The 22,538-nt window shown below is 36.5% G+C and overlaps 1 protein-coding gene across 4 annotated transcripts in view; it reads right to left on the bottom strand.

The window, feature by feature from the left end:
• The window catches only part of adam19b (ADAM metallopeptidase domain 19b), a 248,503-nt gene extending 231,923 nt beyond the window's left edge, over positions 1–16,580 (bottom strand). For 3 of the 4 annotated variants that reach the window (XR_012390178.1, XM_694823.10, XM_068213295.1), the window contains exons 1-3: positions 16,313–16,580; positions 16,053–16,165; positions 12,586–12,656 (exon numbers count right to left, since the gene is read on the bottom strand). Coding sequence is in view for 2 of the 4 variants with exons in the window: in XM_694823.10 (XP_699915.6) it covers positions 12,586–12,656; positions 16,053–16,165; positions 16,313–16,445 (317 nt within the window). In the remaining 2 variants the exon portion in view is untranslated. Of the gene's footprint in view, positions 1–6,656; positions 6,868–12,585; positions 12,657–16,052; positions 16,166–16,312 lie in introns of those variants that run through there. The other variant, XM_073922485.1, reaches the window with a different exon arrangement.
• Positions 16,581–22,538: the final 5,958 nt, after the last annotated feature.

Raw genomic sequence — 22,538 nt, 5'->3', positions numbered from 1 at the left:
TTTTTTTTTTTTTTTTTTTTTGAGTACAGTTAGTGGTATATCCAAAGAGGCAATTGCAGACTAAATAGTTGAGTTTTTAGTCATTTCTTGAAAACAGCGAGTGACTCTGCCGTTCTGATGCAGTTAGGGAGTTCATTCCACCAACTGGGCAGATTGATCGTGAGTGTTCGGGAAAGTGATTTCTTCCTTCTTTGGGATGGAACCACGAGGCGACGTTCATTCACAGCACATAGATCTGCAGAAGTGAGAGCAGATAAGAAGGAGCAAAGCCAAAAGTCGCTTTGTAGGCAAACATCAGAGCTTTGAATTTGATGCGAGCAGCAACTGGCAGCCAGTGCAAACGGATGAGCAGCGGAGTGACATGTGCTCTTTTAGGTTCATTGAAGACCACTTGTGCTGCTGCGTTCTGGAGCAGCTAAAGAGGCTTGATAGAGCTAGCTGGAAGCCCGACTAGTAGAAAGTTGCAATAATCCAGTCTGGAGAGAACAAGAGCTTAAACAAGGAGTTGAGCTGCATGTTCAGATAAGAAGGGTCGGATCTTTCTGATGTTATAGAGTGCGAATCTGCACGATCGAGCAGTTCTAGAAATGTGGTCAGAGAAGTTTAGTTGGTCATCAATCCTTACTCCAAGGCTTTTCACCATTTTGGATGCAGTAATGGTTGCCCCATCTATCTGGATTAAAAAGTTATGGTGTAGAGTGGGATATTGCTCATATATATACAACAGTTCTGTCTGGTTCTTGAATCTGATTGGCTGATAGCCGTGCAATATTTTGCCAGTAACATCACACAAAGGCATCTTCACCCTTCACCTCTGTGTATTACTCCGCCCACATACAGTCAGCAACAAGCAGAGATGCTATAGTTTGCCAAATATTATTATTGTTAGACAACAAAATGTACTTCTGAAGCGTTTTTAGTCTAGAATGGAGTTGTTTAGATTGCAACTATGCAGTTTATTTATAAGAATAGTGCCTATTTTAAAATATTTAAAATTTCTGAGAGAGCTCGTCGGCGGACAAAGACGGTTGACAATGTCTATCCACAAGATGGCGCCAGGAGCGCATAATAAGCCTTTGCTTAGTGTGTTTTCTTGAGCGCAAATAAAACGCTGAAAAACGAAAGCCTCGTGGTTTTTAAGGTGGACCAGATAGAATCAAAAAGAAGCTGCGAATAGAAAGCTGGACTCAGCCTCATCCCTCCTTATCGCAAACCCAACAGCAGTCTGGTAGATTAGTGATTGCTGTGTTTTTTTCAAGGTAAATTATTATGATATTGTAACGGTCGCCTGATGTTTGATATGCATTGTGTATAAATGTCCCCCTTAAGAGGACTTTTTTTGTGGTTGTTTTACCTTTTAGATGTAAACAAGTATGTATGGGAGCTTAGTTCAGTTCTGGTGAGCTCTGAGAAGTGTGTGATGAGAAGTGTGTGATGGTCACGCTACCGCTGTATCATTCTTTTCTTTCAATAATGTAACATTTTATAAAATCAGGTGTAAAAATGACAGTTTCCATGTTTTTATATCAAGATTTTTTAAAGTGTATCTTTAGTACATACTTATAGTTGTTATTTTATCTCTTATCTTATTTTATAGTGGTGTAAATTTCACTGGGATAATCAATATCCTGTTTGTGTCCTACCCTCAATGTCAACAAACGTAAGAAATAGTAATTAAAATAAGATGTGAGTTGGTTGATGCACTATATTAGCTGACACTTGTCAATGTTAGATTAACATTAAGAAACGTGCTGCACAAAAAAGTAGCACAACAAATGCAATTGCAGCAATGCAGCTATATGCAAATCAGATTTCTGTGCAAATTGAGTCTCCTGCAAATAAACTTTCTTTCTCCCTACTTCTTTACAACATATAAACGCATTACCCCCACAAAGAATGGACAGGGATGATTTTCGACTCACGGAGCACTAAAAGGTTTTGGCAAGCGGCCAGACAGATGCAGTGATGAAGAGCTGTGTGTTTGAGACACGGCCGTCTGGCAGCAGCAGAAACAAAGAGCTCATTTCAGTACAGACAAGCTGCGTCGTGAGGGTCAGCGGGCCGCATTTCTCCTCATATCAAATGACATCACTCTAGGAGGGGGAGAGAAAGATGAAATAAGGCCGTGGCGAGCGCACTGAGGGGGATTGGAAGGGGTGAAAAGAGGAGAGGAGACGGGCTGGAGGAGAGGATGATGTAATTGGGGGCATTGCCTCGGCCATCGGCATGATGGAGGGGCTTTTATGGGTCTGTACAAGAGCCTGAAAGCCTGTCAGAGAACACTCTGCCCTCTAAATGACAGCCATAGCCAGCCTCCCAAAGGGGTCATCTGAAAGTAAAACAAGCCAGCGCATGGAGGAGAAAATAAACAATAGCTACAGAATAGTGTACGACACACAGGGCAAATCTTTGCGCTTTACAAATAAAATGAATGATACAGGCTGATGGATGTCTTCAGTGAAGTGCGTACAACACCATTTCCTCATCCACAAAAATAAAAGAGTAAAGAGAAAGTAAAGAGGCTGAATGGAGGAATTTTCTTGCTAGTGAAGTGTTCAGTTTTCCATTCAGTTTATCCACTTACAAAGTCGCCATTTAAATAGCAAATGTGCCACAGCTCAAAACACACCCGTAACTCATTAAGTTCTAACTCTGTTAGACCATGTGCCACGCTGCAAACTGAATTTTTCCGTCCTTAAAATAGTAAAAGTGGATTTGGATATGCCCTTAATGCTTTTGCGCTTTAAGGCTGATTTATACTTCTGCGTCAAACGCCGGCGTAAGCTACGGCGCTGACGCATAGCCCTTCGCCGTAGCCATCGCCGTCACTGACGTGCACCTCTCAAAAAATGTAACTACACGTCGCAACAACGTGAGCACAAGCTCTGTGATTGGTCGGCTTGGTAGCGCTGACGAGTCTGGGCGGGACCGAGAGCCGCGCGAAAGGCGCGAGCGATTGTTTACAAGTGTGGAGTCCCGTGAATGAGCTCTGGATGGAAAGTTTTGTTTTGTGTTTACCTCATAGTTAAAGTTGTTGCACGTCCGCCGGTTCCTGCCTCAAAAAGAGCGAGTTTGAGCCACTTGTACATCCAGGAAGTGTTCAGGAAAAGCAAAACAGAAGCGAAGAAACTCGACACAGAGGAACATTTACACCTCACTGCCAACTAGTGTTTCGGAAGTGTTAATGCAGACCAACAGAGACAGTGCGCGCGTTGCCTGCGCCGTGAGTTACGCCGGTCACTTGACGCAGAAGTATAAACCAGGCCTTAGACTCTGCACCTATATCGTTAAAAAATTCTTGCTGCCTTAATTTAAAAATATTAAGCTAAACTTTGTGTAACTTCGTCAACATTTTGTTGAAACCTGCTTAACTTGTTAATTTAAGTTAAAGAAACATAAAAAAAATTTTGTCTTGACTTTTTGTCATTACATTTTTACAGTGTTAACTCAAGATCAATGCTGACCCTACTTTCTCAACCCAATAAATCCTACACCATAATAAAATTAATAGTTGACCTCACTTAAAGGACATCTAAATTACCCCCTTTTCAAGATTAAAGCTTTACCTCAAAATACCCATCAAATTATTTATTATACCTTTTTGTATATTGAAAATTTGAGCAGTTTTGTTGCCTGTGCCTTTAATGCAAATGAACCATTTGAGTTAAAAATCTAATCTATATGAGTACTGTGAACTTACTCCATTTAAGTTGAAGTAATGAGGTATTTAATTAAGTCACTACACTGTACCATCCAACAGTCCACTTTATCAAATGAAATGAGTGAAGTTAACTCAAAATTGACTGAAAGGTAATGCTAATCATTTGAAAAGAGTTTTGAACTCAGTGTTGAAGGTAATGAGCTCATTAAATACCTCACTTTAACTTAAATGGAGAAAGTTCACAGTACTCATATGCATTAGATTTTTATCTAAAATGGTTTGTAGCAATCAGTTTCCTCAAACAATGAGTTGGCTTAACTTACTGGGTTTTACAGTACTCGGTTGGTTTGAGTTCTCTTCATTTATTGGGGTTTACTGTGCTCAAATTGCTTAATTTACTCAAAAGTTCACAGCACTCATTAGGATTGGTTTTTGAACTTGTTCCAATCGGTTTCCTCAAAAAGTTTGAGTTACCTTAAGTGATTAGCTTTTACACTGTACCTTCAACACGGAGTTTAAAACTCTTTTAAAATTAATAGAATTTGCTTTCAGTCAATTTTGAGTTAACTACACTCATTTCATTTGATAAAGTTGACTGTTGGGTTTTACAGTGTTGGTTATGTGAACTAGGCATTGGCTAATTAGGTGCTTTGTTCTGTACACAATAGAAAATAAGGTCCCACTTTATATTAAGTGTCCTTAACTACTATGTACTTCCATCAAAAAATAAATACAATGTACTTACTGTGTTTATGATGTATTTGAGAACACTTGTGGTGCTCTTGAGTTGGGATAGAGGTTGGGTTATGGACAGGTTTGGTGGTATGGGTAGGTTTAAGGGTGCGTTAAGGTGTAATGGATGGTCAACAGTGTATTTACAAATGTCATTGCAAAATTTAATAACAGATGTAATTACATACATGTATTTAATCAAGCTTAAGTACACAGTAAATACATGTATTTACACAATAAGTACATTGTAACAAACTATTAAGTCCTGTGTAAGTTCATATTAGTTAAGGCCAATTAATACAAAATGGGACCGAAAATAATAATTTTCTAATAATATCAATAATATTGAATATTTTTTTGATAAACCCACTTCTATTCCAGCCAAACTAAAAGAAATAAAACCAGCATCAGAAGAAAGGCAAAAAGTTGAAAAAAATCTTTTCTTTTCAGACGCTTGTAATAACAATGCCTGCAACAATGGTTGCATTAAAACTAATGAGATCAGACTGAGAAACTAGACATAGCGTTGGTTTCATACTGATTACTTTATCAAGCAATGTTTGCTTTCAACATGCATAGCTGCATTTAAAAGCAGACACTTCAAGCTTTCTAGAGATACATGTCTCATCTGTGTGTGTTTTGTTTCTGCGGAGTTTCAGCCCATTTTACTGAAGCGCTTCTAAAAGCAGTTTACGGAGAGAGAAGAGAGAAAATGCCCACACTGTTTGTTTTCCTTATTTTGCAAAAGCACACACGTTCAGGCCCGGATTGGCCAATCGGGAGGGCCGGGAGAGTTCCTGGTGGGCCGATCCATTTTTTGGCCACGAGGGTCGGTATTTCTAGCTGCTTGCACTCTCAGCAGTCACACTTTTTTTTCATTTATTCATTTATTTGACCATAGCCTCACTCTTTTTATTAATTATTTTGCCGCAGCTCCGCTCTTCTTATTTATTGTCTCACAGCCCCATGAACAAAATGCAGCCTGCAGGGTAATGATGATGTAACTATCATTCCGGCCACACACATGTAACAGCGCCATTGTGGTCCAGTGGTCAGCTTGTTGCGTTACGACATCGACAATCCATTTTCGATCCTCACCTGAGTAATTCTTTTTATTTTTTTTCATTTTTTATTGTTAAGACATATAAAACTGTAAGGTTGTTGAACATTTGAAGTTCTAAAGCAGCTGTTTTCTTGAATAAGACGTGATGGTGTAATTAGAAACTGAATTGGAAATTGGCTTATTTTAATATAGTCAGTCGTGAACTGAGACTGAGGTGGGCCGGTCTAATGCTTGAAACTCCAGGGCTGAAAAGGAGTCCCACTTTGGCCCTGCACACGTTTGTTGTTGTTGTGAGTGTACACAACAAAAAGTAGACGCATAACAGATTCGATTGATGTATTGATCTTATCTGTGTGATCAAAACTGAAAGTGTAATTCAAGTTAATTTCAGCAGTTTGACGACACCACAGGTCAAAACGCGTATACTCAGTCTTCGAGCCCATGGGGTTAAAAAGCACTTGGGAAATATTTCACAGGAAGACATATAAATTTGCCTTTAACTCTGGTTATTGGCTTTGAAATTGGAACATTTAGAAGAATTGTACAAAATTTCCTCATTTTACACAAAATTTCCTCATATTGTGTCTGCTCTGCTGTTAGAAAACTTCAGAAGTTTATCAACAATTGCACTAATTGAATATATCTGCTCAGTTCATATAAGCAACATGATTGCAACCACTGCAAATTTCCTGATTACTATAAATAAATCACCACTAGTCAGGCCCGGATTAAGAACTCAGGGGCCCCTGGGCACATTGTCTAGTAAGGCCCCCTACCTGGCCGCACCCCTATAGTTGAATTTAAAAAATAAGAATAATATAATAATTTTTAAATAAAATGAATCTATAATTTGTTGCCCACATATTTAAATAAATGATATATAGTACATATGTATTTATAATCTACAAAGATTTAACTTATTTTTCAAAGCATTGAATAAAAATACTAATAAAACTATTTTTTTTTCTTTCTTTTTTTAAGGGTATTTTAATGTATTGCTTTTACAAACTTATAAAGCATATTATTGCCATGGCATATAACGCACAATGCTTCTCTAATACATTTCTATGGATCTGAGTCTTTCATAATACAAACACTGATTTACTGTCTCTCTCCTCCTCTCCTTGTATTTTCTCTACTCTTCTCGTGATGAAGACTTGATTATAAACCTAAAAGTATCCAAAATCACACACACTATACCTCTTCTCTCCCGTCTCTCTCCTCTTCTGGGCCTTTCTCTCTCTCTCTCTCCCTCTCTCTCTCCTTTTCTGTCTGTCTCTCACATGATGAATCCAGTCTGCGCTGCCGTAAGCCTCCTCCGCCTGGTTAATGCTAGCTACTCATCATTTAAAGTTAACGTCTTCTTCTGTACCCTCATTCTCCTGATCACGGGTCTGTTTAAAGATAGTGTGTATGAAAATGCCTCAATAAAGATGCCTCCTCTCCTCTTTCTCTCGCGTTTGCTAAATCCACTTGTCCACTCATTTTTGATCTATGACAGATATAACGTTACACTAAAGTCCGCTCAGTTTAGTGCGGGTTATTACAAAACTGACGTTTCCGCGCTTGACCAATTACAGCATTCTGTTTAGTTAAAGAAAGAAAGGCAATTTAAATATAATAATAATATTAATATGTGATCGCGATTTTTTTTGCTCAGAGGAAATACAGTTGTCTGAGCAATATCGTTTTTGCAGAGAGGGAGGCACCTATAATAAGGCTAAACATTATTAAATACCCACGAGACACTTGTGACTTTATATCACAATTTGTATTATTTTAAAAAAATGTTTCCTTCCTGTTAAAAATAAATATATTTCCAATCTGATATGTAATGGGGAGGAAAAAAAGTAGCACGAGTTCAGCTGATGGTGGATTCGAACAGAATTGATGATCAAACGCGTCAAAAGATGAGGCTGTGCGCCTTACAAGATGCGCCACTGCGACTGTAATGCTACACAGCTCTATCAATCAGGCAATCATCTTATTCCAACTAGATGCGCTATTTGCAATTAGCCTAAAAAGACACTCCGAAATTGTCTTTTTTTCTCCCCCCTCGCAGGGGCCCCTAGTGCGCACGGGCCCCTGGGCCTGTGCCTATGAGGCCTATTGGTTAATCCGGCCCTGCCACTAGTAACCTCATCCCTTAATTTATCATTTTGATGAGCATTTGGACAGAAGGCATTATGGAGGACAACGGCGTCAACCCACAGACTAATGTTTCCCTTGATAGTCCTCCAGAGAGAAAGACCATAGAAACACAAGAGGAATGAGGTGAAAGAAACTACACTGGCAGGTCAGCGGACATTCTGCAAAGTCTTTCATGAATTATGCTAATGCATACCAGTGCAATGAGAATGACTCGAGAGAATCAGCTGAGATTTCACTGCTACTTTGGTAAACTTGAGGTCTGAATGATCTCTCCTTGAATGGTCTCCTGTCTGTCCCAAAGACCTGAATCAGCAGTGCCCAGTCTGCATCTAAACCCAATCACCATCTCTGGATCCATGAGGGCAAACGTTCATTAGTATAAAAGCCAGGAGTCTGGGCCAAAACACACACACGCACCCAAACACACACACACATAAGCTTTTCCTCCTTCAGACTGTGATGGATCTATCCTGGATGACGGCCTCTGACTACAGATTCACAGCTGCCTTTTGATATTCTACGCATGCACTCGAAGGACGATTGCTGTTTGTTCAAACTACATAGGCCCCGTTTACACTAATACGTCTTAGTTTCAAATTGGCGTTGGAGAATGAAAACGATGTACATCCACACTGGTGTTTCACCTAGCGTTTCGGAAAAGATCTCCGTCCACACTATACTGCTGAAAACACACATCACGTGACCACACACACTCTAGCATCTCTCTAAGCGTACTCCAAGCTCTAAGCTCATGTTGGACAGTTCACCAAGGATATACCGCTGGAACTCATCTCACTATAGTTGCTAAACAAAGGTGGGTAGTAGAGAATTACATATACTTCGTTACATTTACCTGAGTAAATCTGTTGGGTAACGAGCAACTCAAGCTCATTCTGGAAACGTAGCCCCGCAGACGTTTCTGGAGACCGTGATTTACGTGGCTGGAGGTACGCTCGGACGCGTTTAGTTTTTTTCGAGCGAGCGCTGCAGGGCCGTGTGGCGCCGCTCTGCTCCTTCTCTTCGCGCTCGCCGGCCGACGGCTCGCCTCCGAGTGGAGGGCTTTCCCGATGCAACCAGTTTGTCCGCTTAGCTCACAGCGTTGCGTCTGCAGAGTGGAGGCCCCGGAGGAGGAGGAGCTGGCCGCGGGGACGACGACCGGGATCGAGTCCAGGTAACAGCGGTTCCGGAAATCAGGTAAGACGAAAAAGAGAATCCGAAAAATAAGGGTGAAGAAGCGGCGGGATCCGAAAACGTGGTCGAAATCGAAGACGAGGGCTTTTGCTTTTTTTTTTTTTCTGGACGGCTTTTTCAAAGCGTCGTTCGGGTTTAGGGAAGGAGGAGGAGGAAGAGGAGGGCGGCCGGGGCGGCCGATCCGGCGGCTTTTTACGCGAGAACAGCGCGAGCGCGAACGGCGCGCGCTCCCGAGAGGCGCCCGAGACGCAAAAAAGCGCGCACAGCAGCCTCTCGCGGATCAGCGAAAAAAAACAAAACGCTTGAATACGTACCTCCCGGGACGTATCTCGCGGTCCGCAGAAATGTCCGCAGGGCTACGTTTCCACCATGAGCCCGGGTTGGTAACGAGTACGTTTTGAGCACATTTAAAAATGTACTTTTACTCAAGTAAATTATTAGAGAAAAATCAGTACTCTTACTTCTCTACATTTGCCGTAGTTCCTCCGTTACTGTCAAATGATAATAAATATGATTCATATGGCTTATTTGCAAATATCGCAAGGCACTGCACTGGAAAGGTGGTGTCGCGAGAGGTTACTATAGAGACGCGTCTCCTGCTTGCAGTTAGAGTGTGCGCATATGTTGGAATGATGGCTGAAGTCGAGGAAGACATGCGAGTCTATACTGCGGTCATGCTGTCTGTGCAGTGAGTTTAACGAACCAGGTCACCCGCGGACTCAAGTTCAGTCTATGTTTTTACTCAAAGATTATACCAACAATAACGTTAGTTTGATAATGCGATGCACGCTGTACATCAAACTGACGTTGCAACATTTACATGAACTACAGCTCCAACCTGAAAAAACACGTTGTGGTAAGTGTCAAAATGATCCACATTTGAACCTTGTTAATGGTAGATATGGGATGACTAAAGAAGCTGTTAAATGGAATAACTGATTAGTCCTGCACATATTAATCATCCACTCTGTTAAACATTAAAATATAACATGAATTTTTTTTAACATAACATTACATACATTACATAAATAACTAACTATATATATATATATATATATATATATATATATATATATATATATATATATATATATTCCTATATATTTATTCCTATATATATCCTATATATCTATTCTCACCTATATATATATATATATATATATATATATATATATATATATATATATATATATATATATATAAATATATATATATATATTGTCACAACCAGCGATCGCTCCCCAGAGGATCGCTGGTTCTCACACGAAGTCAGGACTTCATTTCCGCATTCCCCAGGACTACACATTCATACATGCATTGCTCCCAAACACGCACGCCTGCTCACTCATGTATCCTGATTGCAAACACCAGCTGAGCCTTGTTCACAGACTGATTACATCCCATTCATAAGCCACCCTCTCACGCCACCAGTGGGCCGAGTCTTGTTCTCCCAGTAACATTACAACGCGTTTCCCTGTCTCGTTTCTCCGTGTTTCGATCTTAGCCTTGTATCCCAGTTATCCTGTTAAGCCGCCTGCCTTTTGACCTTCTGCCTGTTTATATCGACTACGATTCTGGACTGCCTGTATATACCTGTTTGCTCCTGATGACCATTGCTTGCCTGACTATTGAATAAACTGCATAGTGGATCTTACCTCCTGTGGTCTCCTGTCACTCCACCCCAGTCCTGGTAACATATATATATATATATATATATATATATATATATATATATATAGGTGAGAATAGAATAATTTTTAAAATCTAGATTAATCTCACTGTAATCTTGGAATAAATCTAGATTAATCTAAATTATAATGGCTCATTTCAAATCATCTGCCGAAGGCATGCAGAATATGTGTGCTACCCGAATAATGATTAAAAGTAAGTCATATTTTTGAGTGAGAATTATACGGCTGGACAAAACGTGCAATTGTAATGAACTGTGTTTGAACACAGAGCTTATTATTTGTAATCTTCGAAAAGCCTCTGGAAAAATCCCATAGGGATTTTATCGAGGGAACCAGTTTTATGCTAGCAGCCGATTAGCCTACAAGTGATGTCATAGTTCCTCCACTCTATTGTATTCATATTGCAAAAGTTGAAACCAGAAGTTTACATACACTCTAAAAAAAGGACCAAACCATTTTTTTAAATGTCTGATGGTAAATCATACTAAACGTTTACTATTTTAGGTCTGTTAGGATTACCTAGATGATTTACATTTGCTAAATGCCAAATTAATGAGAGAATTTTTTTGAGAAATTTTTAATAATTTCTAGGCAGTCAAAAGTTTACACACATTTCCTTGGTGTTTTATTTTTGCCTTTCCTTTTAAACTGTATAACTTTTGTTTAAATGTTTTGGGTGTCTTTCCACAAACTTCTCACAACAGTTTGAAGGAATTTTGGCCCATTCCTCCGGACAGAATTGGTATAACTGAGTCAGATTTGTGGTCTTTCTCACACAAGCTTTTTCAACTTTGCCCACAAATTTTCTATAGGATTGAGCTCAGGGCTTTGTGATGGCCATTGCAAAACATTCACTCTGTTGTCCTTAAAGCACATTTTAACTAATTTGGCAGTGTGCCTAGGGTCATGGTCTGTTTGGAGGACCCGTTTGTGGCCAAGTTTTAATTTCCTGGCTGATGTCTTGAGATGTTGCTTCAGTATTTCTACATAATGTTCTTTCTTCATGATGTCATCTATGCTGTGAAGTGGACCAGTCCCTCCTGCAGCAAAACAGCCCCACAACATGATGCTGCCGCCCCCATACTTCACAGTTGGGGTGGTGTTCCTAGGCTTGTAAGCTTTTCCCTTTGTCGTCCAAATGTAACACTGGTCATTATGGCCAAACAGTTTAATCTTAGCTCCATCAGACCACAGCACATGTCTCTAAAAATAATCTTTTTCCCAGTGTAATTTAGCAAATTGTAATCTGGCTTTTTTGATGATTCTGGCTTGTTGATTTTCCCATGTTGTCACACAGGGAAGCAGTGTGTTTGAGGTTTTCCTTAAATACTATTCTACAGCTGTGCTTCCAATTACCTCAAATGTTGTTAATTAGCCAATCAGAAACTTCCAAAACCTTGACACCATCATCTGAGCTTTTTCAGAGGCAGAATAACCTTATTGTAAGTAAACTTGACTTTCAAGAAAAGTTCTAACAATTTCTCAAAACATATCTCTCTCATTATTCTGCTATTAGGCTTAACAGAAACATGTGATAATCCTAACTTACCTAAAAGAGAAAAAGTTTAGTCACATTAACATCTGTCTTTTTTAAATGGTTATGTGCCTTTTTATACAGTGTATGTAAACTTCTGGTTTCAACTGTATATCAGAGTAAAATATTGAAAAAAAAAATATTTCAATATGGTGCAGTCCTAACCCCTTCACTGAACAGTAATGCAGGAGGTCCTGCCACTAACATTTTTCAAAGCCAGAACTAATCAGTCGATTCCAACCTCCTATCATGCTCACTAATGAAGTTAGCGAACACCCCAGGGGAGACACGTGGCCCGCTCAACTTCCTGTGTACCGGAGCAGATGTACCAAATGTCACTCCCATATGGTTTAATGCCGATGTGGCGCTGACGCTCTCTATCAACACATCTCCATCTGCTTGCGCCAGAACGAAAAGGGAAACCACCAGGGCGTCTATTTTTGGTGCAAAGCTATGAGCAGCGTTTCATTGCAAATATATCACCTCCTGTTGGTTGGTAAAGCGATACGTGGCTACAGTAGAGTAAAACTGAATGGACACGGTTATATGCTGTAAGACTCACTCGTTTCTCTGGAGCTGTAGAATCAGATCTTCTCCTCCTACAGTAATCTTGACCTCTGCCTCCGATGGATGCTGGGAAGAGAAATCAATCAAGGTTATCTAGAGTTACCCGATTAAGGAAAAATCAGCATGTAGAAGAACAGTACAGCGTTAAAAACAATTAAGAATAAGCCGAGCACTACAAAACATTCTGGGTTCCACTCAATTCCTTCATGTTCTCCTAACACAAATTAAGTTAACTAATTATTATTATTTTTTTTTTTACCAATTTAAGTTGATTGAAAATAAAACAATTAGGTTGTCTGTCGAAAAAACGAAGAATTGTGTTGATTCAGATTCTATCTATCCTTTTATCTGTCTGTCTATCTTTCTCAGTCCTATCTATCTATCTATCTATCTATCTATCTATCTATCTATCTATCTATCTATCTATCTATCTATCTATCTATCTATCTATCTATCTATCTATCTATCTATCTATCTATCTATCCATCCATCCATCCACAGTTGAAGTCAGAATTATTAGCCCCCCTTTGATTTCTTTTTCTTTTTTTAATATTTCCTAAATGATGTTTAACAGAGCAAGGAAATTTTCACAGTATGTCTGATAATATTTTTTCTTCTGGAGAAAGTCTGATTTGTTTTATTTTGGCTAGGGTAAAAGCAGGTTTACATTTTTTAAAACCATTTTAAGGACAAAATTATTAGCCCTTTTAAGCTATTTTTCCCCGATAATCTACAGAACCATCGTTATACAATGACTTGCCTAATGACCCTAACCTGCCTAGTTACCCTAATTAACCTAGATAAGCCTTTAAATGTCACTTTAAGCTGTATAGAAGCGTCTTCAAAAATATTTAATTAAATATTATTTACTGTCATCATGACAAAGATAAAATAAATCAGTTATTAGAAATGAGTTATTAAAACTATTAGGTTTAGAAATGTGTTGAAAAAAAATCTTCTCTCAGTTAAACAGAGATTGGGGAAAAAACTGAACAGGTCTGTCTGTCTGAGTGTTTGTCTGTCTGTCACAGATATAAAACATCATAAAACAATTAAGTTGTCTGTCAAAAAACTGAAGAATTGTGTTGATTCAGCTCATTTTAATAAGTAGTTTGAACAAGCAGCAATTTTTTTTTTGAGTGAGTGATTAAGCTATTGCTGATAAAATGTCAAGATTTTTTTATTATTACACCTTGAAAACCAAGTACTTTACTTAAAAAGTGAGTAAACCCATTTTAACTTACAACTGTTAAGTTGACCTAACTTTTTACAGTGTATTGTAATAGAATGGGTTAAAGACGAGACTCCATGTTGGCATCCACAAATAATCATATTTTTAAAAGCGATTTTATACACAGTACATATAAAATGTTCAAAGCAAATAAAGGGTATACTTTGACTATCTGGTATACTTTTCAAATAGCTTTACTAAAATAAAAAAACTGTCAGATTATGGGTAAAATAATGTTCCATTATCATTCAACCACACTCTAAAAAATGAATTCTGGGTTTCATAGGGACTTATTTTTTTATTGAATTAATAGGAATAAATTTAATGCAATATTTAAGTTACTCCATATTTTAGCCAATTTGGGTTTAAATAACCCAGCATTTGTTATTTGGGCAGGAGATATTTTTTATAAAAAAATATAGTCAAAGAGAAACTATATAAATGACAAATACAGTTTTTCTCAGTGGCTTTGTTGCATTTCTCACAACACTATTTACATTTGCACAACAGTTAATGCATCTCTCAAAACAAATAGTATACAAATTGCAAAACCTAGTTGATAATCTGCAAAAGTGTGTCACTTACGCTCAAAACGTATAGCTCATTCCTCCAAAGCAAAAAAATAATGTGTCAGTGTCATCAAGATGAAAAGTCCTCACACCATTGTTTATGAACAAGATGGCTTTGTCATGTTTACTCTGTCATAATGCAAAAAACATTTTGCAATGCAGAAAAAGTCCGATTTTGGTGACACTTCCTGAAAATGCTCCAAACAGCACTATATACTATTTTCATAGTCATTTGAAAACTATAGTAAAGCTAGACATCACTGCATTTAGTAAGGTATCTGAGTACAAGACACTGAGTATGTATGTTTCACATGTTTACTGCAAATGCTCTTTACAATTTTAATTTATTCATAGCATTGTGCAAAAGAATAAACACACCCTTATTTACAACAAACAAACTGCCTTTGGGTAGAGCTGTGCACAACTGTAAACAGTATTGCGGAACTGAAGCTATGACAAACATAGGTCTGTAAATCATTCATGAAATTGTTCAATTTAGAAGGCATTTTTTAAAAAAGGGATTAAATTTTTTGAAAACTAGACCAAATTTTTTTGATGTAATGACTCAAGTAAAGAAATGAGGACTATCAGTTTTATATGTAGCGACAATTCAGCATTCACAAGTTTTGTTAATTTTGACTGACATGACATAAGCAAATGATAATGTTATAAAACTGCAGAGAGTTGCATGAAAGCAATTGATGCATGTCTAAAAGCATTTGAATTTGTTGGAAGGAATGAGAAAGTGCTACTGTGATGTGCACAAATGACTAATTGTTTGGAGAAATGCATTAACTGTTGTGCAAATGCAAATAGTGTTGTGAGAAATACGCCAAAGCGACTGTGAAAAACTGTAATTAGCTTTGTAGAGATGAAGTGTGATCATCTTTTTATACATTATCAAATGATCCTTGTTCTAAATAGATTTTTTCGAAGGCTATACGAATAATTGTTACACTGATTTACATTTTAGGTATGCCCCCTTGTATAAAATGCATAATAGTAATTTTTCTTAAACAAAATAATAATTATAAATATAAATCTGACACTTTTTAATGTACAGGAATGTTTTAATATGCTCGAAAGCCACTTTTCTTATTTGACTGGACGGTTTCATAATTAGAATAACTGCAAATAAATTTAAACTAAAATCAAATTGAATATAAGACTATTCTAATAATTATTAAAAAAAACTAAATCATATATTTCATGAAAAACTACAGGACAAGTGTTCTGCACTGTAAAAAAAAAGTGGAGTCCAACACAATTTCTTCATGTTGCCACAACATAAATCGATTAACTAGATTAACTAGTACAATTTTAAGTGGATTGAACATAAAACAGTTAAGTTGTCCTCAAAGATGCTCAAGAATTGTGTGGATTCAGCTCATTTAAAATAAGCAGTTTGAACAAGCAGCAAAAAAACGTAAATGCTATTTTGACCACTTTCAAATAATTCTGGAAAACATGACTATAAAGTTCATACCGTTCTTCACTAAAATTGCGTTAAAACGTCACAATTTAGACTAGAAAAAAATTAATGAATAAAAAGCGCTCAACTTTTAGGATAACCTAAGTACACAATTGTGGCGTATGACAATAAAAGCACAATAAAACTACAGTGGTGCTATGCAATCGGCACATTTTCATACAACACTTTACCTTCACGACCATCTCAGATCTTTTGTGTCTGGCTGGGCTGATCCACTGTGGAAATGTGATATAATGTTCCGAGTCGTCATGGATGTGAGATGAGTCTCCATGCCAACGCTCATCTAATAGTACAGTAAGTCAATCAGATCAATAAATCATCCATTTCAGCGAACGAGCTCAGCATTAAATACACTGCTTCCACACAACACAACAGCATGCATTCGCTGGTATTAACGGACAGTGAACTGTAATAATATAATAACACTCACCCCTAAAAATTTCCTCGAAATGTGCAGTGCATTTTATAAAGAGCTGTAAACAACAACAACATAATAACAACAACTGAGGAAAGTGCACTGCGCCCGCGCCCGTGCAGCGATTTAAATGCACGCTCCGAAGCATCGTATATTACGCTGTAAACATTAGAAGAAATGCACGAAATGAAGGAGCCGTGCACGACGAGTTACATTATCGATTATGAACAGCATTCATGATGATCAGCACCGGTGATAGACTATAGAGACCTAGAGAGGCAGTGAGGAAAGCGCATCCTTGCAGCACTCTATCAAGCAATCAAGCACCTCCCTCCCTCCAGCCTTCCTCATTCATAAAACGTCTTCATCATTCCCTTAATCTGTGTGTGTCTGTCTATCCTTTACCTCTACATATATATAATTATATACATATATATATATATATATATATATATATATATATATATATATATATATATATATATATATATATATATATATATGTAATTTTATGTATATCTATCTATCTATCTATCTATCTATCTATCTATCTATCTATCTATCTATCTATCTATCTATCTATCTATCTATCTATCTATCTATCTATCTATCTATCTATCCATCCATCCATCCATCCATCCATCCATCCATCCATCTATCTATCTATCTATCTATCTATCTATCTATCTATCTATCTATCTATCTATCTATCTATCTATCTATCTATCTATCTATCTATCTATCTATCTATCTATGTCTGTCTGTCTGTCTTTTTTATCTATCTATCTATCTATCTATCTATCTATCTATCTATCTATCTATCTATCTATCTATCTATCTATCTATCTATCTATCTATCTATCTATCTATCTATCTATCTCTGTCTCTCTGTCTGTCTGTCTGTCCCTTATCTATCTATCTATCTATCTATCTATCTATCTATCTATCTATCTATCTATCTATCTATCTATCTATCTATCTATCTATCTATCTATCTATCTATCTATCTATCTATCTATCTATCTATCTATCTATCTATCTATGTCTGTCTGTCTGTCTTTTTTATCTATCTATCTATCTATCTATCTATCTATCTATCTATCTATCTATCTATCTATCTATCTATCTATCTATCTATCTATCTATCTATCTATCTATCTATCTATCTATCTATCTATCTATCTATCTATCTATCTATGTCTGTCTGTCTGTCTTTTTTATCTATCTATCTATCTATCTATCTATCTATCTATCTATCTATCTATCTATCTATCTATCTATCTATCTATCTATCTATCTATCTATCTATCTATCTATCTATCTCTGTCTCTCTGTCTGTCTGTCTGTCCCTTATCTATCTATCTATCTATCTATCTATCTATCTATCTATCTATCTATCTATCTATCTATCTATCTATCTATCTATCTATCTATCTATCTATCTATCTATCTATCTATCTATCTATCTATCTATCTATCTATCTATCTATCTATCTATCTATCTATCTATCTATGTCTGTCTGTCTGTCTTTTTTATCTATCTATCTATCTATCTATCTATCTATCTATCTATCTATCTATCTATCTATCTATCTATCTATCTATCTATCTATCTATCTATCTATCTATCTATCTATCTATCTATCTATCTATCTATCTATCTATCTATCTATCATCCATTACTGTGATTTCACATCTTAACTATATTTTACTGTGAAGCAGGCTTTTCTCAGCTTGTCATTCTGATATTTAACCTGATTTTAAAATCATTCTTTAATTTGTTCCAGTTTATTACATTTGGCTAAGCAAAAAGTTGTTCATTAAAATGATTTCAGACTTCCATGTTAAGTTTTTAAAAGGAAATAAGGTGAAAAAAATAATTTACTATGACAATTATGTCATTTGAAAACAGGATGATTTTTCTTTCAAATTATTTTTGAAGATGTAACCAATTTGTTTTTGGGGCTGCAATAACATTCTGTTATTTCTAAATATCAAAAAAGGGTCCAATACTATAAATGTTAATTTGTATTAATACCTATGTTGAGTGAAATAAAAAGAGCTTAAATTAAAATGCAAACATAGCTCTTTTTACAGTTATTTGATGTATTCAAGCTACCTGCATTAATTTAACAATAAAACTATGAATACAACATATTACTGTGAATTTTTACAGTTAGACACTAATGTTATTTACTGTGAAAAATTACAGTAACATTGTGAAAATCTGGAAAGCTTTCACAGTGTAACCTTTATCTGTTTTATTTTTCTTAGTCATTCTATCTATCTATCTGTATATCTATCTGTATATCTATCTGTATATCTATCTATCTATCTATCTATCTATCTATCTATCTATCTATCTATCTATCTATCTATCTATCTATCTATCTATCTATCTATCTATCTATCTATCTGTCTGTCTGTCTGCCTGCCTGCCTGCCTGCCTGCCTGCCTGCCTGCCTGCCTGCCTGTCACAGATATAAACAGAACCAGTAGATGTCTTCACTCGTCTTCAATGGCATGTACAGTTGTTACAGTCATATAATTTAAACACAAAATGACGTCAGGGATACCCAATATAACTTTAAGTGAAATAAAATACACCACGGCACATATCTAACCAGCGCCAGCTGTAGAAACACAAAGGTTTCACTAGCAGTCTGAAGTCTTCAGAGAGCAATAATTCTTATCTTTCCAAAAAAAAAAAATATTAGCCGAAGAAGAAAAAAAAATATCAGGTTCACATTGAGGCATGTACAGTTGTTACAGTGATGGCGCATTTCTAGTGTTATAATTTAAGCATGAAACTAGGTCAGGAATACTTCACACAGCACTGTAATAACATACATATTGGCTCTAAAACAGCAAACACAGGGAGCAGGAGAGGTGTGTCCCTGTGGGGATTCATTAAAACCAGAAGCACAGCAATAAAAGAGAGTAAGAGGGAGAGAGATTAGCCTACAAGCTGCGCAAGCAATAATTCTTTGACTTCACCTAATTGACAACATCAAAGGACAGGAAACACCAACACACAATACATCCTTTTTTTAGGTTTAAATTTGTCTAAACAATAATGTTCATACTTGTTTCTCAGATTCTACACATCTCAATCCACAGCATTTCCAGCATATTACTCTAAACGTTAATGGTAATTATTTTGGTTTCATTTTGATGGATATTTTTGGTAATTCTGCAATTTTTGCGAAACTTTAAGCAATTTTCTTAATGACTACATGTCAACTAACACTCCTTAAATTAAGCTTAGGGTTACATTTTGTAAAAAAAAAAAAAAAAAACGTGACTTGTTTGCAAAGTTAATGATAATTAGTGGACTATCCACAGTCAAAAAATAAATTTTGCTGCTTAATTTGGTAATAAAAATTAATTTGTGTTGGGGAAACATGGAGTAATTGTGCCAAGTGGAGGAATCCAGCATTTTTTACAGTGTGTTGACCTTTATTAAAATAAAGTGTTAGCTGATATTAAGCAGACAGTCTAATTATACTCCAATGTCTGCTAGTTGACTAGTTGAAAAAGTTACTTATTGCTAACATTATATCAAAGGGCATCAAAACTATAAAAATAAAAGGCCCTATAATACACCCAGAGCAATAAGGCGCAAGATGTGTTTGGCGTGATTTGTTGCTGTTTTTAGACCAGCGCAACTATAATTTTCATATTTTGCACAACGTTGTTTAGCAAATAGCAAATCCATTTGCGCCATTTAGTGGACTCATGGGTGTGCTTGTCTAAAAAATACGTGTTAATGCCTATTGTTGGCACGTTGCTATTTTGAGAAACTAAAATAGACAGCGCCATTGACCAATTAAAAGCTTAAAAGAATTAAAATGTTACAAAAATGATCCATTTTCTACATAAATAAAAAAAACACTACCTTCATGCCTTCTTCCCCTTAAGGGCTTTTATAAGTTTATTCATGACAATTTGCATTAGTATAATATTATTATTGGTAAATATATATGCATACCAGAAATAATGTTAAACCAGCTAGCAAAAACTTTACTTACAGTAAATAGGCTGAAAGTTTCACCTACCAATAAATGCTAATTATTAATTATGATTAATTAGATTTCTCTAATTGTTAGCAGTTTTGTGATTTACAAACATGGCATAGAACAATTAGCTAGTACTGCTGTTGTAAAACTTAGATTTAGTAATTGTCCTTTCGTTTGCATGAACAATTTGAGTTTTTTATCTATAACTTTATCTATAGCTGGTTAGCACTGTAGCTGCTAAAACATCTATTGGTTTATATTTTTTTGTTAAAATGAAAACCGTAAAGTTTTCCCAGTGCTGGAAGGGCATCATCTGCATAAAAACATATGCTGGATAAGTTGGCAGTTCATTCTGCTGTGGCGACTCCTGATTAATAAAGGGACTAAGCCCAAAAGAAAATTAATATAATATTTATATTTGTTTTAATAAAAACAAGTTTAGATTTGTCCTTCTGTCTGGTTTTAGAGATGTATGCATAACCATATGGGGCATATCCATAAGTTTTTTGACCACACTTCATTATTATTGCTCATTTATTCATTTGCTGGAAATTAGAAATGAATTTAGAAACAGTTTTGAAACGTAGGGCCCTATCATACACCCGGCGCAGTGTGGCGCAAGACGCGGCGCAATAGTCTTTTGGTAGTTTCCTCTTGGCGCAAGAGTTGTTTTGAGGTGTTGCGCTACGCTGTTTAAATAACAAATGCATTAGCGCTCATTTGTGCGCCCATAGGCGTTCTGGTCTAAAAAGGGAGGCGTTCTGAGGCGGACCGCTGGTGCGTTGCTATTTTGAGAATCTATAATAGATTTTTCATTAGACCAAAACTAACCCGGTCTAAACTCCGGCGCAGAGTTACACCTCGCTTACACACTGCTTAATACACACAAGAGAACAATAGAAAAATATCTTTACATATGAAAAAATTTAAATATTAAGGATATATATAGTATATAATAAGAATAGATATAGAATATAAATATAAAGGATTAAAATATTACAAAACATATTATTTTCTAGCCAACATAAATATGAAAAATCACTGCTTTTATGTCTTCATCTCGGGAGGCTTTTTCAGTTCATTCATAACAATTTGCTTTTGTATAATGTTATTATTATTAGCAGTATTATTTATTATATCCATATTTATATTTGTTTTATTAAAAAAACAAGCTTAGATTTGCCCACCTGTCTGGTTTTAGACCATATGGGGCACAGCATGTGTTTTAGGATATAACTCAGGTTTTTGAAGACATTTTGTTATTATTATTCATTTATTCGTTTGCTGGATAGTACTGAATTTAGAAATAGTTTTGAAACAAATATTTGCGCTTAACAAACAAAATGATTTATAGGCTAATTGATGTCTGTGCGTAAAGGTTTCGCTATCCAAGAGCGAATGTGAAAGTGATCCATTATCTCTCATTCTCACGCAGTAGATGCTCTGTTTAACAGTTTTCTGTTAAAAAACTGTCAAGTGTTAATTGTTTGCTTGTGAAATGCTCATTTTTTCCACTTAGACTTACTTTGCGTCCTGTAAATAGCGAATGCGCTCTTGGCGCGACGCAGCTGCCTCTTAAAGGGAATGGGAGATGAGGCTCTAATTGGTTTATTCTCAAAACACACCTATAACTCATTAAGTAAATAAACTCAACCCTTTTAGTCCATGCGCCTTGGCGCAAAGCGCATTTTCCCGTCCGTAAATTAGCAAAAATGCGTTCTGACACGCCCTGAAAGCGTTTGCACCCTGCGTTTTGCGCTCTGCACATGGACCGTCAAAATAGAGCCCAAATATTTGCGCTTAACAATCGAGATGAAATATGTAGACTAATGGATGTCTTCAGTGGAGTGCGTACAACACCGTTTCCTTATCCAAAAAAGTAAAAAAGTAAAGTGTAAAAGTAAAGAGAAAGTTAAGAGGGTGAATGGAGGAGGCTCGTTTTTTATCCTTGCTCTGCAGATGGTCTGTTTAACTGTTTTTTCTCTAGTGAAGCATTCAGTTTTTCCACTTATAAAGTCCGCCATGTAAATAGCAAATGCGTCAGACTGGTTGGTTTAATGCAAAAACCACACCCATAACTCATTAAGAGAATAAGCACAACCCTGTTAGACCATGCGCCAGGGCACAAACTGTATTTTTCCATCCCTAAAATATAGCAAAAGTGGATTCGGACACGCCCTTAATGCTTTTGCACCATGTGCTTTAGACTTTACGCCTGGATC

The sequence above is a fragment of the Danio rerio genome, chromosome 14 (genome assembly GCF_049306965.1).
Source record: "Danio rerio strain Tuebingen ecotype United States chromosome 14, GRCz12tu, whole genome shotgun sequence".
Lineage (NCBI taxonomy): Eukaryota > Metazoa > Chordata > Actinopteri > Cypriniformes > Danionidae > Danio > Danio rerio.
Note: the sequence above shows the minus strand (reverse complement) of the source record. Positions and strands in the feature narration are given on the sequence as shown.